This window comes from Euwallacea fornicatus, chromosome 37 (genome assembly GCF_040115645.1).
Source record: "Euwallacea fornicatus isolate EFF26 chromosome 37, ASM4011564v1, whole genome shotgun sequence".
Taxonomy (NCBI): domain Eukaryota; kingdom Metazoa; phylum Arthropoda; class Insecta; order Coleoptera; family Curculionidae; genus Euwallacea; species Euwallacea fornicatus.
In genome coordinates, this window is record NC_089577.1 from 1,635,626 (window position 1) to 1,648,010 (window position 12,385).

At 36.8% G+C, this 12,385-nt stretch overlaps 5 protein-coding genes and 1 non-coding gene across 9 annotated transcripts; 4 read left to right on the forward strand and 2 right to left on the reverse strand.

The window, feature by feature from the left end:
- Positions 1-41: 41 nt before the first annotated feature.
- Positions 42-2,247, reverse strand: pll (serine/threonine-protein kinase pelle). Its single transcript, XM_066300754.1, has 4 exons — positions 1,856-2,247; positions 1,351-1,803; positions 1,069-1,227; positions 42-1,010 (listed from the first exon to the last, which is right to left on the reverse strand). Exons 1-4 carry the CDS (start codon positions 2,076-2,078, stop codon positions 373-375), a joined length of 1,473 nt encoding a protein of 490 aa, XP_066156851.1. The 5' UTR covers positions 2,079-2,247; the 3' UTR covers positions 42-372.
- A 108-nt stretch (positions 2,248-2,355) lies between these two features.
- Positions 2,356-4,431, forward strand: LOC136349289 (BUD13 homolog). Its single transcript, XM_066300747.1, has 3 exons — positions 2,356-2,782; positions 2,842-4,142; positions 4,200-4,431. The coding sequence occupies exons 1-3, from the start codon at positions 2,679-2,681 to the stop codon at positions 4,370-4,372; spliced, it is 1,578 nt and encodes a 525-aa protein (XP_066156844.1). The 5' UTR covers positions 2,356-2,678; the 3' UTR covers positions 4,373-4,431.
- A 348-nt stretch (positions 4,432-4,779) lies between these two features.
- Positions 4,780-8,400, forward strand: LOC136349220 (zinc finger protein ZFP2-like). 4 transcript variants are annotated; one of them, XM_066300621.1, is made up of 12 exons: positions 4,780-4,980; positions 5,033-5,320; positions 5,374-5,709; positions 5,777-6,109; positions 6,166-6,377; positions 6,431-6,631; positions 6,682-6,811; positions 6,953-7,107; positions 7,170-7,230; positions 7,284-7,644; positions 7,697-7,875; positions 7,927-8,400. In XM_066300621.1, the coding sequence occupies exons 2-12, from the start codon at positions 5,240-5,242 to the stop codon at positions 8,098-8,100; spliced, it is 2,223 nt and encodes a 740-aa protein (XP_066156718.1). In that variant the 5' UTR covers positions 4,780-4,980; positions 5,033-5,239; the 3' UTR covers positions 8,101-8,400. The 4 variants fall into 4 exon arrangements, with proteins under 4 accessions (XP_066156718.1, XP_066156720.1, XP_066156717.1 ...); XM_066300623.1 differs by having other exon boundaries at positions 5,038-5,320; XM_066300620.1 differs by having other exon boundaries at positions 5,055-5,320.
- A 93-nt stretch (positions 8,401-8,493) lies between these two features.
- Positions 8,494-9,800, forward strand: LOC136349222 (enkurin). Its single transcript, XM_066300625.1, has 3 exons — positions 8,494-8,894; positions 8,945-9,135; positions 9,194-9,800. Exons 1-3 carry the CDS (start codon positions 8,517-8,519, stop codon positions 9,540-9,542), a joined length of 918 nt encoding a protein of 305 aa, XP_066156722.1. The 5' UTR covers positions 8,494-8,516; the 3' UTR covers positions 9,543-9,800.
- A 1,304-nt stretch (positions 9,801-11,104) lies between these two features.
- TRNAA-AGC (transfer RNA alanine (anticodon AGC)) lies at positions 11,105-11,177 on the forward strand. The gene has a single exon. It is a non-coding gene; the product is annotated as a tRNA-Ala (tRNA).
- A 158-nt stretch (positions 11,178-11,335) lies between these two features.
- LOC136349223 (THUMP domain-containing protein 1 homolog) lies at positions 11,336-12,293 on the reverse strand. The gene is made up of 2 exons (XM_066300626.1): positions 11,514-12,293; positions 11,336-11,449 (listed from the first exon to the last, which is right to left on the reverse strand). Exons 1-2 carry the CDS (start codon positions 12,132-12,134, stop codon positions 11,444-11,446), a joined length of 627 nt encoding a protein of 208 aa, XP_066156723.1. The 5' UTR covers positions 12,135-12,293; the 3' UTR covers positions 11,336-11,443.
- Between the last annotated feature and the right edge of the window lie 92 nt (positions 12,294-12,385).

Here is a 12,385-nt window from a genome sequence, read left to right on the forward strand (position 1 = left end):
TAGCAAGGAGGTGAACAGGAATATGAGAATATTATACATACTTGTATATCACAGTATTCTTTAATACACATCACATACACAAGTCAAGAGTATGAGCACGTGCAAGTATAAAATAATGTATTGTATACCAAAGCTGTCAAATATGACGCATTATTATTACACGGACTACGTTCGTGTCATGATAATGTTCTACTAGATTCCAATAGATTTTATAAAAGTACAATAAACTAAATTATAATTATACTATGCGCTTATTAAGTCCAGGTTGAAGTATGAATCGCTATTATAATGTCCCACCTATGATCTGAAGACTTCCGAGACCAGTCCTTTGCGTTGGAATAAGATTATTGTTTCTGGAAATTATCCATTTCATCATGTAACATTGACATTTCCTACACCCTCCAATAAAAGCAATACGTTCATCATATCCGGTCGCTCTCTGGCCCGTTTCTGAACGCACATTTTCCCAATCGCGATGAACTCACTGAAAATCCCCTGACCCCCTTCAACCTTCGGGTCTTTCAATTGCAGCAGATTCTCTTGTGGGAAATTCAGCACGAAATCCTTCAAAAACACCCTATTATCCCCAGTGGGCGGACGAGCCGTTGCTAGCTCGAACAACACCACCCCAAAACTATATGTGTCAATTTTGGTGCTAAACTGCCTGGATCTCAAAAATTCTTCGGGTAAATACGGTCGTGTGCCGTGAATTTTGGTTACTTGAATGTGGGTGTAGTGTCTTTCCGGTCCTTCCCGAGCCAGTCCAAAATCTCCAATTCGAGGCTCATCGTTAGGGTCTAGCAAAATATTGGCACTCTTTATATCGCCGTGAATTAAAGGTTTGTTGTTATGAAAAGTGGTGTGCAGGAACTGCAGGCCTCTAGCGGCACCCACGGCTATCTTGAGACGCACTGGCCAATTTAGTATTCTCGATGTATCGCGAGGCCTGATTCTACTATCGAGAGATCCGCCGGACATGTATTGATAGACCAGGCAGGGATGTTGGCCCCCTATTGTTGTTCATGATGGGAAATATTTGACTTGTCAATTCTACACTGAAAAACGTACCAAAACTGTAACCATAGAGAGGTAAAATATTGTCATGTCTGTAGGCATTTAAACAATGCATTTCTGTGATGGATTGCCTAATTGGCTCATTAGAGTCTTTCCTGCTGGTTTCCCTGATTTCGAGACGTTTAATGGCCACTTGGGTCAACTTCCAACTCCCTAATTCAAAATATTTATTACAAGTAGATAACAGCTAATGCTATGAAAAATTACTATTCATTTGTATGACACATTTTGACAATACTTTAAATATACATATATTAACTACCATAATAAACATACCTTTATAAACAGTGCCAAACCCTCCCTGTCCTAATATTCTCAGCTTATTCCACCCGTCAGTTGCAAGTTCCAGTTCCTGATAAGGGATATGAGGCACTCCACCAGCACAGGCAGACATAATATTAGAGGATTCTTTCTGAGATGGAGTTTGAGGTTGGACTGCAGGATTCAAATTGTTAAGTGCCATATTTGGTTTTATGTTATCTTTGACTGGGTTTGCTAAAGTGATATTATCGTCTCTGGTTTGCTCCACATTGACCATCTTGTTAATCCTCTTCATTTCAGGTTTATTAAAATTATCACTAGCAATTTTACTATCAGCTAATGCTAGCCTGTGAACTTGATTAACTATATTGTCTTCCTTAATCAAAATGCGAAGTCTCTCAATAATGAATGGTTTTAGTATTGACAGTTCATTTTTTAGCCCCATTTGATACATAAGTATGAATAGTTCTATAAAAGAAAATAATAAGATTTTGGTATGGGTGATAAGTTTGATGCATACCATTAATTGTGTGGTTGAAATTTTCCCATATTGTTAAGAGCTCGCCAGAGGGAGATACCCCCTTTAAGACCTTTTTTCTAATAGTGCTTAAGGTAATTTCATTGAACTTCATTCTTTGTCCTAGGAGTTCCCACTTGTTGTCCTCATCAAGCAAAAGACACAGTTGGGTTTTTTCGTCATAAGGCAGCTCGTGTATGTACATTTCACCGTTCAAATTAGGCATTTTTTAGGTCTTCGTAGTTGGAAGAAATTGAGGAACCATACACTTGAATAACATTGGGTTTTGGTTTGGGATTTCCAAGTCTATTTCGTATCATTTGAGTTAAAAAAATTGTAGTTTTCTTTCTATATCGAAATAAACAAAACTGGGCACGTGATTTACCCATTTAACGATATATAAAAATATCACGTGATGACTGTTAGATACAGCTGACTTGTCATTGGCAAAAAACCACGAAAACCACGAGACAATGCTAAGTTGCCAGATCCACATTACTAATTTACGAAAATTTATATTTGTGAGGAATAAATCAATAAACAGCGTTAAATATACCACAAAAATATATTAATGGTTGTATACGAAATGGTTTTTGCCCCTAGAATCACATAATTATCATGTTAATAAATTAAAATTCTCCCCCTAGATGCAACTTGGCAAAGGTACCAGCGGAGAGAAGAAACGTCAATTATGACCTATTCTCAAAATTTGTTTACGTTCAGTTCAATTTAACTTTCAGGTGTTCATTAAGATTATTTAAATAATCTATTTGTTTATTACCAAATCACATTATTAATAAACCCAACAAAGACTTATCTACTCAATATGAGCATTATCGACCAAAAGGAATACCTAAAAAAATATCTAGGATTTGGCGGTGATGGCAAGAAGAAAAAAAAGAAGAAATCCAAGAAAACGGCTCCAAATAGGTCAGTTATTTACTATTTACCTCTCTCGTCACCTGCCTAAAAAGCACATTACATTACAGATTGATGATCATCGACCATGACACAGATGCAATCCTCACAGAACAGATAAAAGCGGACCTGGAAGGCGACAACGAAGACGCCCCCCAAATTGTTTCAGTAATAGATGAGAGACCTCCTTCATTACGCATTGATGAAGTCTCAAAAGATAAGTTGTGGACTCCTGTAGGTTTCCCAAATCCTATTAATGAAAAGTCAGAAAATGTCTTGAAATTTGAAATTGAGAACAAACCGAAACTTGAAACAAAGGTAAAAAAGAGTAAAAGTTCTTCAAAACGTTCTGAGAGTACTGATATTGACATAAATGTTAACATAAAGAAGGAGAAAAGTGAAGATATTTCCCCACCAAGGAGGGGAAAGAACAGTGAAGATATTTCCCCACCAAGGAGAGGAAAGAACAGTGAAGATATTTCTCCACCAAGGAGGGGAAAGAACAGTGAAGATATTTCTCCACCAAGGAGGGGAAAGAACAGTGAAGATGTAGTACCATTGCGGAAGATTAAAAGAGAGCCAAGTGAGGACAATTCTCCTCCTAGACAAAGAAGCAATAGATTTCTCTCTAAACATGATAAGACTTTCCAACATAGTCACTCATCTCCATCAAAAAGAAAAAAAAGGGAAAAAAGTGAAGATTCTTCACCACAGATACAATCAATTAAAAAAGAGAAAAGTATTGATTTGTCTCCACAGAGAAGAAACATAGACAGTGATTCTTCACCTCCAAGAAGAAAAAGAAAAAATTCTCCTTCTCCACTTAGAAAAAAAAATATTTCTCCAAGAAGGGAAAGAAAAGAAAACAATCGTAAAGATAAAACTAAAAAAAAATCAAGATGGGAGGTTCATAAGCAAGACCCTGAGGAGGATAAGCTAAAGAAGACTTTAGATGGTAAAAAGGCGGGGCTTCAGAATGCTAAAGACCTGATTAAAGAGACTAGTGAATTGAGAAAGAGGGAAGATGAATTATTTAAAAAAATGAGTGCTGAAGTGTCAGGGGCAAATGCAGCTACAGTAGTTAGAGGCAAGAAAAAGGATATTGACTGGGAGGAAGAGGAGCGGAAAAGAAAAAAAGAAGAAGAAAACAAAGAAAAATATCACAAATGGGGCAAAGGTTTAAAGCAAGTGGAAGATGCAAATGAAAAGATAAAAAATGACATTTATGAGATGAGCAAGCCCTTGGCTCGATATGCAGATGATGAGGACCTGGAAAAATACCTTAAAGAACAGGAAAGGGAGGGTGATCCAATGTTGAAGTACATCAGGCAAAAGAAGAAAAAGAAAAATGTTATAAAGGAAGGCAAACCTCGTACGTCCTCAATGTAAAATAGCTGTACAAATTATAATTTTGCTATTTTTTTTTCAGTTACTCAGCAATATGAAGGCGACGCCCCAGCTAATAGATTCGCAATACGGCCTGGATACAGATGGGATGGAGTCGACAGGTCCAATGGCTATGAGAAGAAGTGGTTTGAGGTGCAAAATTCTCAACAAGCCAGTGTTGAAGAGAGTTACAAGTGGAGCATTGAAGATATGTAATTATCAAGCATAAAGTTAATTGTGGATTATAAAAGAAATTAAAAGTGAATTGCTTTTTACCTCTTGAGTATTATTTTGATTTCCTCACACATAAGCAGGGATTATTGCAGCAGTGAACCTCATATTGGCCTAAAAAGGATTGAAATGGCTTTGAAACTAAATTTTAAGTTTTTATCATGCCATGCTCCTGATATTTCATTATTTTCTAGAGGTTTATAACAATAATTTCATAATTGCCGCCATTATTTTCAGAAGCTATAATTCACCTGGCTGATATTAGATGGCGACGCATTAAACATCACCAAGATTGGTGAAAAATTCATGTGACTCGTTTCGTCCAATAACAGGACGTAAAGCAAATCCAGACGACCTTGGCGCCCTCCAACTGACACTGACAACAAACGTCATCTTCTTTCTTATTATTGTTCGAGGCGTGTTGTTGGAAGCCCTGATTGTAATTTTCAAAATGAAATATTCCCAAGAAAATTGCCACTAATTTGAAAAGGTAATTTGTTCTTCTTTGATTTTATGATTTAACCGCCCATCGCTTCTTCTGGAGTTCAAGCCACAGAAGTCTCTACGAAACTATGCAGTTTATGTAATGATTTGTAAGTGAAGGTTGCTTGAGGTTTTCTCTTAAAATAGTAAAAAAATTCTCAGTATAGTTTTATGATTTGCATAGGAATCAGTTGAACATATTCTCAAAAAGGACTTGAAATTATCCAGCAATTTGGCAGTTTTATGAGGATGTCTTCCGAATATACTGACGAACCCTAAAGAAGCTTCTCTGAATCTAAAACTTCCCACATTGATCCTAAAAAAAATATGCCCTCCCTAATATATTCCCTAGTATAAGCCTCCTTTAAAATGGCTGGATCGACCAACTTTTGCCTCATCTGTAATGCAAGTTGTGTTTCCATTAGGAATTCCTTCCAAATCTTTACTACTGTAAGTATCCTTTAAATCACAAAAAACATGATTAACCAAGGAAATGTTTCCAGAATGGTTCTCCAACAGAATTAAATTTGCCTCAAGCTTTATGCGAACTTCTCAACAAAGAAATAAGTGAACCCACAATCCATTCAAAGGTGGTTTGCAAAAAATGCTATAAGCTTATTAATGAGTTTGAAGAGATGCAAAACCGAGTAACAGAGATTAAGACTGAAATTAGTGAGAATTACCACAACACTGTTAAAGCTCAGGAATGTGCTGAGAATGTAGTGATTATTAGTAGTGAAGATCCATTGTTACATTCAGGAAAAATTGCGGAAAGCTCAGGTGAGCTTCCCAAGAAAATTCTTGACATACCCTCCAGCGATGATGATGAGTCATCTCAGGTAACTAAGCATTTCTAATATTGAGTAATCTATTGATTTTATGCCTGTTTTATTTAATCCCAATTAGGCTATTGAGGACATGGAAATGGCTTTGGTAAGAATTCATTCCAGTCAAGACAATGTTTTGGAGAGTGAAAATAGTTTGTTCATTACCCCCCTGGAGGATGTAAAAGTACCCGAAATTAAAAGACCAATGAAACAAGCATCAATTCTGACCACTTCTGACAAACCCAACTTGCTAAAGCGTAAGCCCCAACCAGGTGTCAGGTACACTGACAATATAATTATTCAAGAACCTGTGGACAAGCTCAAAAAGATGTTTGAGGAGAATCCTAACACTCCCATAGTGTCAAGAAACGATAACATTTATACCTGTCTCCTGTGCACTGGAGAGGAAACTGTAGGTAGTTTTCAATGAGGTGTTAAAGCAGGTTTGTGGAAGTACCTACACTGCAGGTTTCTGGAGAACCCAAGGCAATAATTGCTCATGTCAAGGAAGTTCATGATACTCGGTTGTACATCTGTGACATTTGTGGTCTAGACTTCCGAAAACGCAACTTATTATCTGCCCATGTGGATGAACATGTAGCCAATGAAGATGGAGATTTTCAGTGTGAGGTGTGCAACAGGATCTTCAACAATCTACGCCTATTTCGAATTCATAGAAGGTTTTTCATTATGGTTAGAGTTACAAATTTAATATGACTAATGAAATTTTTAGAATACATCAACCCAATGCTAAGGCCTGGGAATGTTGCACATGTAACAAGAAATATAGCAGCAAAAACTTGCTCAATGAGCATATAAACACACACCTGGGGGTGCGTCCTTATGTGTGCCCCACGTGCGGCAAAGATTTTGCCAGCAAGTACACGTTTAAGTCGCACGAGAAGACGCATTTAAGCCGCCCTAGACCGTTCACGTAAGGAGCCGCTATTTGATTTTTAATTGATGTATAAAATGAGGTTTTAGGTGCGACAAATGCGACAAGGCTTTTTTGTCGCAACAGCACTTGGTACAACATGAGAAGACTCATTTAGCAGTTAAGGATTATCAGTGTGTCTTATGCAATAAACGGTTTGCTACTGTGCACAATTTGGAGGTAAATAAAAGTAAAAAAACTTAATTTTAGTTTATAATATTGGTTCAGCCATTTTTTATGTATACTGGGTGGTAATAAAAATTCAGTGTGTAATAAAACAACTAAAAATTTCAGAAATAACACGATAAAACGATTTTTTAGGTGCATTCGGTGGTTCACACCGGCTATAAGCCCTATATATGCGGTCTTTGCGGCAAAGCCTTCGCCCGTAAAGCTGAAATTCGTGACCACGAAAGAACGCACACTGGCGAAAGGCCATTTCAGTGTGAATTTTGCGGCGCTACTTTCAGCCAAAGGTAAATCCCGCGTCCCTTCAAATGAAGTCGTAATAACCTGTAACAACTTCTATCTGTAACAGATCCAACTTGCAGTCCCATAAAAGAGTCACGCACTATGATGACAAAAGATACAAATGCGAGGTAATTTCAGTCTTCTCTATCCATCGGGGAAATACATTTCTTACATATTATAGGATTGCGGGAAATGCTTTAAACGCCGAAGACTGCTGGATTACCACATTAAAGCAGCCCACACTGGAGAAAGGCCTTATAAGTGTGAGATTTGCGAAGCCACCTTTGTGTATCCCGAGCATTTCAAGAAACATCGCAGAATTCACACGGGGGAGAAGCCGTTTATTTGCGAAATATGCGGCAAGGCCTTTAATTCTCGTGATAACAGAAACGCGCACAGATTCATTCATTCCGACAAGAAGCCGTATGAATGTTTATTGTGCGGGGCAGGTTTCATGAGAAAGCCATTCCTGTACCAACACATGCAAAGTTCGGGACATTTGAATGATACTATTGTGATCAACCAACCAAAGCTCACTTTGGGTAGGTATGCTGGGCACATAAATAAACGAAATAATAATAACGTTTATGACAGATGAAAAGGTGACCATGGACGCTGAGGGTCATTTGGTAACCATAGAGGAAGAACCCGACTCAAAGATCTTCATTGAAGGTGAAGATGAGGAAGATTCGATAATTATTGATGATGGGAAGCTAACCTTTGCGGACAGCTCTGATAATGAGGAACCCGAGATTGTGGATGAAATTGAGCAGGTAATTGTTCCTCAAAAACGTCTATTTGCAAGCTAAAATATGGATTTTCAGGTGATGGCAACTGAGGATGGGGAGTATGAAGAAATCTTGTCAACTGAGCCAATAGCAGCCAGCGACACTCAGATAATCGAAACAGAAGAGGGACCTGTTCAGCTGGTCAAAGTCAAAATCACGGAGAACGGACGGGAAGAGGAAGCCTGGATCAAAATAGTGCCAGCAGAATAGTGAAACTTTACAAATGAAATAATTGGGTAGGCTAATGCAATCGGAATAACTTGGTTTGGAATTTTTAGCATGGAAGTAATTACTTGATCATCGTCCCTGCTTTTACGTTATCGTTAAGAATTTTAAACTTAACGTGTTTTTCGCCGAGAATAAATCTATTCAATGGCATAGCTTTTGTTACGTTATAGGTGATTATTTATATTTTAATTGTATAAGAATTTTGATTGATAGTGTAGGTATCCAATTTCGCATTTTGTATTAAACATGATTTGTAATTATTAAACCCATCATTGATTGAAAGTAAGTACCTCTATAAGCGTTGCCAAAACAAACCTCAACCTTTGTTAAATCAATACGCTCACTATCTTTACACCAACCAGCATTTATTCCCGATATTTAACAAAGCTTACGTCAAAATGTCTCTAATTTTCATCACCAAGCATGATGAGAATATTTATAACCTTGCGAGAACCCAAAAGGTAGATCTCCAAAAGAAACCTCCTATTAAACACCCAAGAAAGTCTGGCAGTACAGAGAAAATTACCCCATCGAGTCCCCGTAAGCATCATGAACAAGATAAGGGTTCCTCTCAGAAGCAAAAGGGTAATCATTCAACTATGGGTTTGTCTGAAAAGGACCCTCCAGATCCTCGGAATTACCTAAAAAAACATACAGGGAGGCCCAGCTATACGGATAAAATTTACGTGAAACAGGGCAGAATTTGCAAAAAGTTGAATTTACCCAATAAGGGAGAGACACCGCCGGTTAGGGACTTAATAAATGTTGCTAAAAACGTGAGTGTTGTTTTAATTAAAACAATTTTTTCTAAGGGTTTATTTTGAAGCATGAAGATAAGTCGAACAGAGACTTTATTAAAGACAACGTCAAAGCCGCAAGGCACATGAAACCAAAGGATCCAGACCGTAGGGTGGTTGTTGATAGGATGGGCAATAGAATATATCCGGAAGCCCAAGGCCTAGAACCGGTTCACATTAAAAGGCAAATATTTGGATGTACCCCTAAGTACCTTGTTAGGTTCGATTTCAAATGCAGGTGTTTAATTATTTGCACATAAATTGTGATGTTTGTTTAGGTTTAATAAGATTAAAGAAAAAGAGTATCAAATGAAAAAGGACATGTCCGGAAAACAGCAGCCAAACTGTCATAACATCACAAGTAGTGAAAGAGAGCAGATTCTTGATGCAAGTACTTGTAAACAGGGAAATTCAAATAATAACATTTATGGGTTTCAGGGTTTGAAAAAAAACTGGGAAGAACTGCAAAAGCAATATCAACGGCTGCCCATTTTAACCGACACTATTCCCAAAAAGATTAAAAAGTCGAAATTAGAGGCAGAGTTAAAACAGATAGAGAAGGATGTGGCCTTGATTGAAAAACATCCATGCATTTATGTATACGACGACCTCGAACTTATGCCGTAATATGAGGTATCAATGCATATGAACTATTCTTTTCTAATAATATCTGGGAATCAATCATGAATTTGTATTCACGACAAAATTAAATCTTCCGATGAAGTACACTGCCTCAGCGGACATGATGGAATTTATTATATAATGCCTGTGCATCGATTCGTCTGTGGCGCCATCTATCACTGGTTATTAGAATATAGGCCGTCGAGTATAAAAACCAATTACGTTATAAAACACGCGATTTCACTGCCAACACTTACCTTTAAAATACGATAAGTTTTCAACGAGGAATTCGTATCTAAATAAAGAACAATTATGTAGATGAACAGCAGCTATATGGTACTTGAACCCAAGGGTGATCTATCCGTTAATGTTTAGAGAAATACATAAACTTAACATGAACGTAAATAATGGAAATGTTTTCAACAATGGCGGCAACAGGGAGTGGTGCCGCCAAATTTGTCGTATGTTTATCCGTTTGTAGATTACATCTTTCCCATTTCGTTCTGACGATTATGTTCAGTTAATTACTATATAATTTTTCGACGTATTTTTTTTTAAGTTTCTATGTTGCTGATGATTTCTGTGCCGTAAACTGTTCTTTTAAGGACCCAGACTAGGGTGAATATATTCCATGATTACTATGAGCAGTTTGAGATGTGCCGAAATAGTTAAATAGCCGGTGTCAGAAGCTTGTTGCTCTCTTAATAAAGCATTTGGGACGGGAAAGGAACAATCACGGTCCTGTGTTGTCACTGAATGGTGTCAAAGACGTATTTTTATGAAATTTCGCAGATTGTATTTATACCCAATTTTTTATGTGTAGTGAGTTACTGCAGCATAAAAAATACGGAATTAATCATACAACCGGCAACATTATTAAATTTCAGTGTTATGACGTGCATCGATTTTTGTTCAGGAGGACCTATAAAAGATATATGTTTTACGAAAAATACTTTAAGATTGCAATTTTTATAGTTTACGCAGAAATAGGTTCAACATATAAGAAATTTTTAATAAAATTGCTAAACGGAACTTTGCTAGCTAATTTGTTTTGTGATTATTCCGTTGATTGAAGCTTCTAATGAATGAAACTGAGCATAAATTTCCATAAAATAGAAATCCACACAAATTTCTATTTGGTAATTTTGACATTTAATTCATATTTATACGTTACACAAGTCTCACACATTGTTCACCATTTAGAAATAGCCATTTAGTCATAAGTCCGCCCTTAAAAATTGACGCTACTTGAGTAATTTTCTCTTAATAAGCGTTTTTTATGTGTTTATACAGTGCATAGAAAGGTGCCCATTAAGCCTGACATGGTAAGAAATAGTTTTTGTGTAATTTCAGGTAGTTTGTTGAGAAAAAATTCGTCAAGTATTTTAGTGAGAACAGTCGATATACTTATGATATTGTTGAATTGAATTTCAATTGCAGCATAAATTGTGACATGGTTTCAAGATTTTCAAGAAAAATATTAACAAAATAAATATAAATTTTTAAAATGTCGACATTAATGCACATTCTAATTTCCTTTCTGCAACCAAAGCAGAATGATAACTATAGGGGGCGTAGCTCAGATGGTAGAGCGCTCGCTTAGCATGCGAGAGGTACCGGGATCGATACCCGGCGCCTCCACTTTTTTTTTTATTTCCAATAAAAAATTATAAATGGGAAATTAAAATAACTAATTAATATTTTTATAGATATGACTGTTTGAATATATAAATATATACCTTTAAAAGTCACCAAGACTTATGCTATAAATAGGTGGATTTTCAAATAAAAAACAAATGTTTAATTGTCATTATTTAATGGATTTACACTTGTTGATGCAGGGTTTGTTTCTTCCTGAGGGAGGAAGGCTAGTAAATTGTATTTCTTATAATCGATAAAATTGGGGACTACTCCTAAAAAGGCAAAGCCTCTAATAACTTCGATTATTATGGACACTTTGGCACTCTTCAAATTTACCTGATGTTGAAGGTTTTTCTCCTCTCCTGTTTTTGTTACACATTCAGCAATTGTCTTTATCACCTCGTCCTTTGACACACTATTGTTATTCCTGTGATTGAACACTATTGAGTAACTCACACTCTCACTACCAAAATGTTTCTCACATAAAGGCTCAAAAGCTTTCTCTATATCTTTAACAAAAGCTTTGCAAGTTGTCTCGACTGGCACTAATCTCAATAAAAATCTAGTTTCCTGAGTCTTTTTCAAAGAGATATCCTGCAGAATGCTCTCAGCCAACTTCACAGGTTCTTCCAAAGTAGTTTTGATGAACAGAAAATTCTTGGCGCCCGAATCCATCACTTGAAACCTCCTCTCTTCAGCTTTTATTTCACGCAGCTGCTTCAATTCCCCTTCCAGATCCTCTTCAATTTCGCCAGGAACAATTCCCGGTTCGAGGGGTTGCGGTGGCCACAAAATATCCGCATATTTGTTGAGGATGTTGTAAGTCTCGCGGATGCAATCTTTTTCCCTGTTGTTGCAGCTACACAAAAATCCTTTGAGATTCACATCGATGGTGTTACGTTTTGCGGTTTTTTTATAATGCTGACGCTTGTTATAGGTCTTTTGTACTTTACTCATTATCGCAATCTGGTAGTAAAATTTCCTAATACTCCAAAAAGATGGTCGTTTATTAGATGCTTTTTGATGCGACTACGAAATAAAAAACGTTGTTAGGTTAGGTCGAAACGTTGTCAAGCTAGCAGTGTTTAGTGTTTCTGATAGAAAATGAACGTCTTTGTCTAATATATAAGTAATTGATGAAGAGAGATAATATGTGTCTATATGTGGAAGTATTGCTAGCTAATGCCATCTACTGCTGATGATTTGCT

Excerpts from the sequence above, each read along its gene's own strand:
- pll (XM_066300754.1), bottom strand. The coding sequence starts at position 2,078 with ATGCCTAATTTGAACGGTGAAATGTACATACACGAGCTGCCTTATGAC. Across the intron at positions 1,228-1,350 it reads GTTTGGCACTGTTTATAAAG|GGAGTTGGAAGTTGACCCAA; the intron begins GTATGTTTATTA and ends ATTTTGAATTAG. Across the intron at positions 1,011-1,068 it reads TCTCTATGGTTACAGTTTTG|GGGGCCAACATCCCTGCCTG; the intron begins GTACGTTTTTCA and ends GAACAACAATAG.
- LOC136349289 (XM_066300747.1), top strand. The coding sequence starts at position 2,679 with ATGAGCATTATCGACCAAAAGGAATACCTAAAAAAATATCTAGGATTT. Across the intron at positions 2,783-2,841 it reads AAGAAAACGGCTCCAAATAG|ATTGATGATCATCGACCATG; the intron begins GTCAGTTATTTA and ends ATTACATTACAG. Across the intron at positions 4,143-4,199 it reads TATAAAGGAAGGCAAACCTC|TTACTCAGCAATATGAAGGC; the intron begins GTACGTCCTCAA and ends TTTTTTTTTCAG.
- LOC136349220 (XM_066300619.1), top strand. The coding sequence starts at position 5,240 with ATGGCTGGATCGACCAACTTTTGCCTCATCTGTAATGCAAGTTGTGTT. Across the intron at positions 6,110-6,165 it reads TGTGCACTGGAGAGGAAACT|GTTTCTGGAGAACCCAAGGC; the intron begins GTAGGTAGTTTT and ends CCTACACTGCAG. Across the intron at positions 7,645-7,696 it reads CCAACCAAAGCTCACTTTGG|ATGAAAAGGTGACCATGGAC; the intron begins GTAGGTATGCTG and ends CGTTTATGACAG.
- LOC136349222 (XM_066300625.1), top strand. The coding sequence starts at position 8,517 with ATGTCTCTAATTTTCATCACCAAGCATGATGAGAATATTTATAACCTT. Across the intron at positions 8,895-8,944 it reads TAATAAATGTTGCTAAAAAC|CATGAAGATAAGTCGAACAG; the intron begins GTGAGTGTTGTT and ends TTTATTTTGAAG. Across the intron at positions 9,136-9,193 it reads ACCCCTAAGTACCTTGTTAG|GTTTAATAAGATTAAAGAAA; the intron begins GTTCGATTTCAA and ends ATGTTTGTTTAG.
- LOC136349223 (XM_066300626.1), bottom strand. The coding sequence starts at position 12,134 with ATGAGTAAAGTACAAAAGACCTATAACAAGCGTCAGCATTATAAAAAA.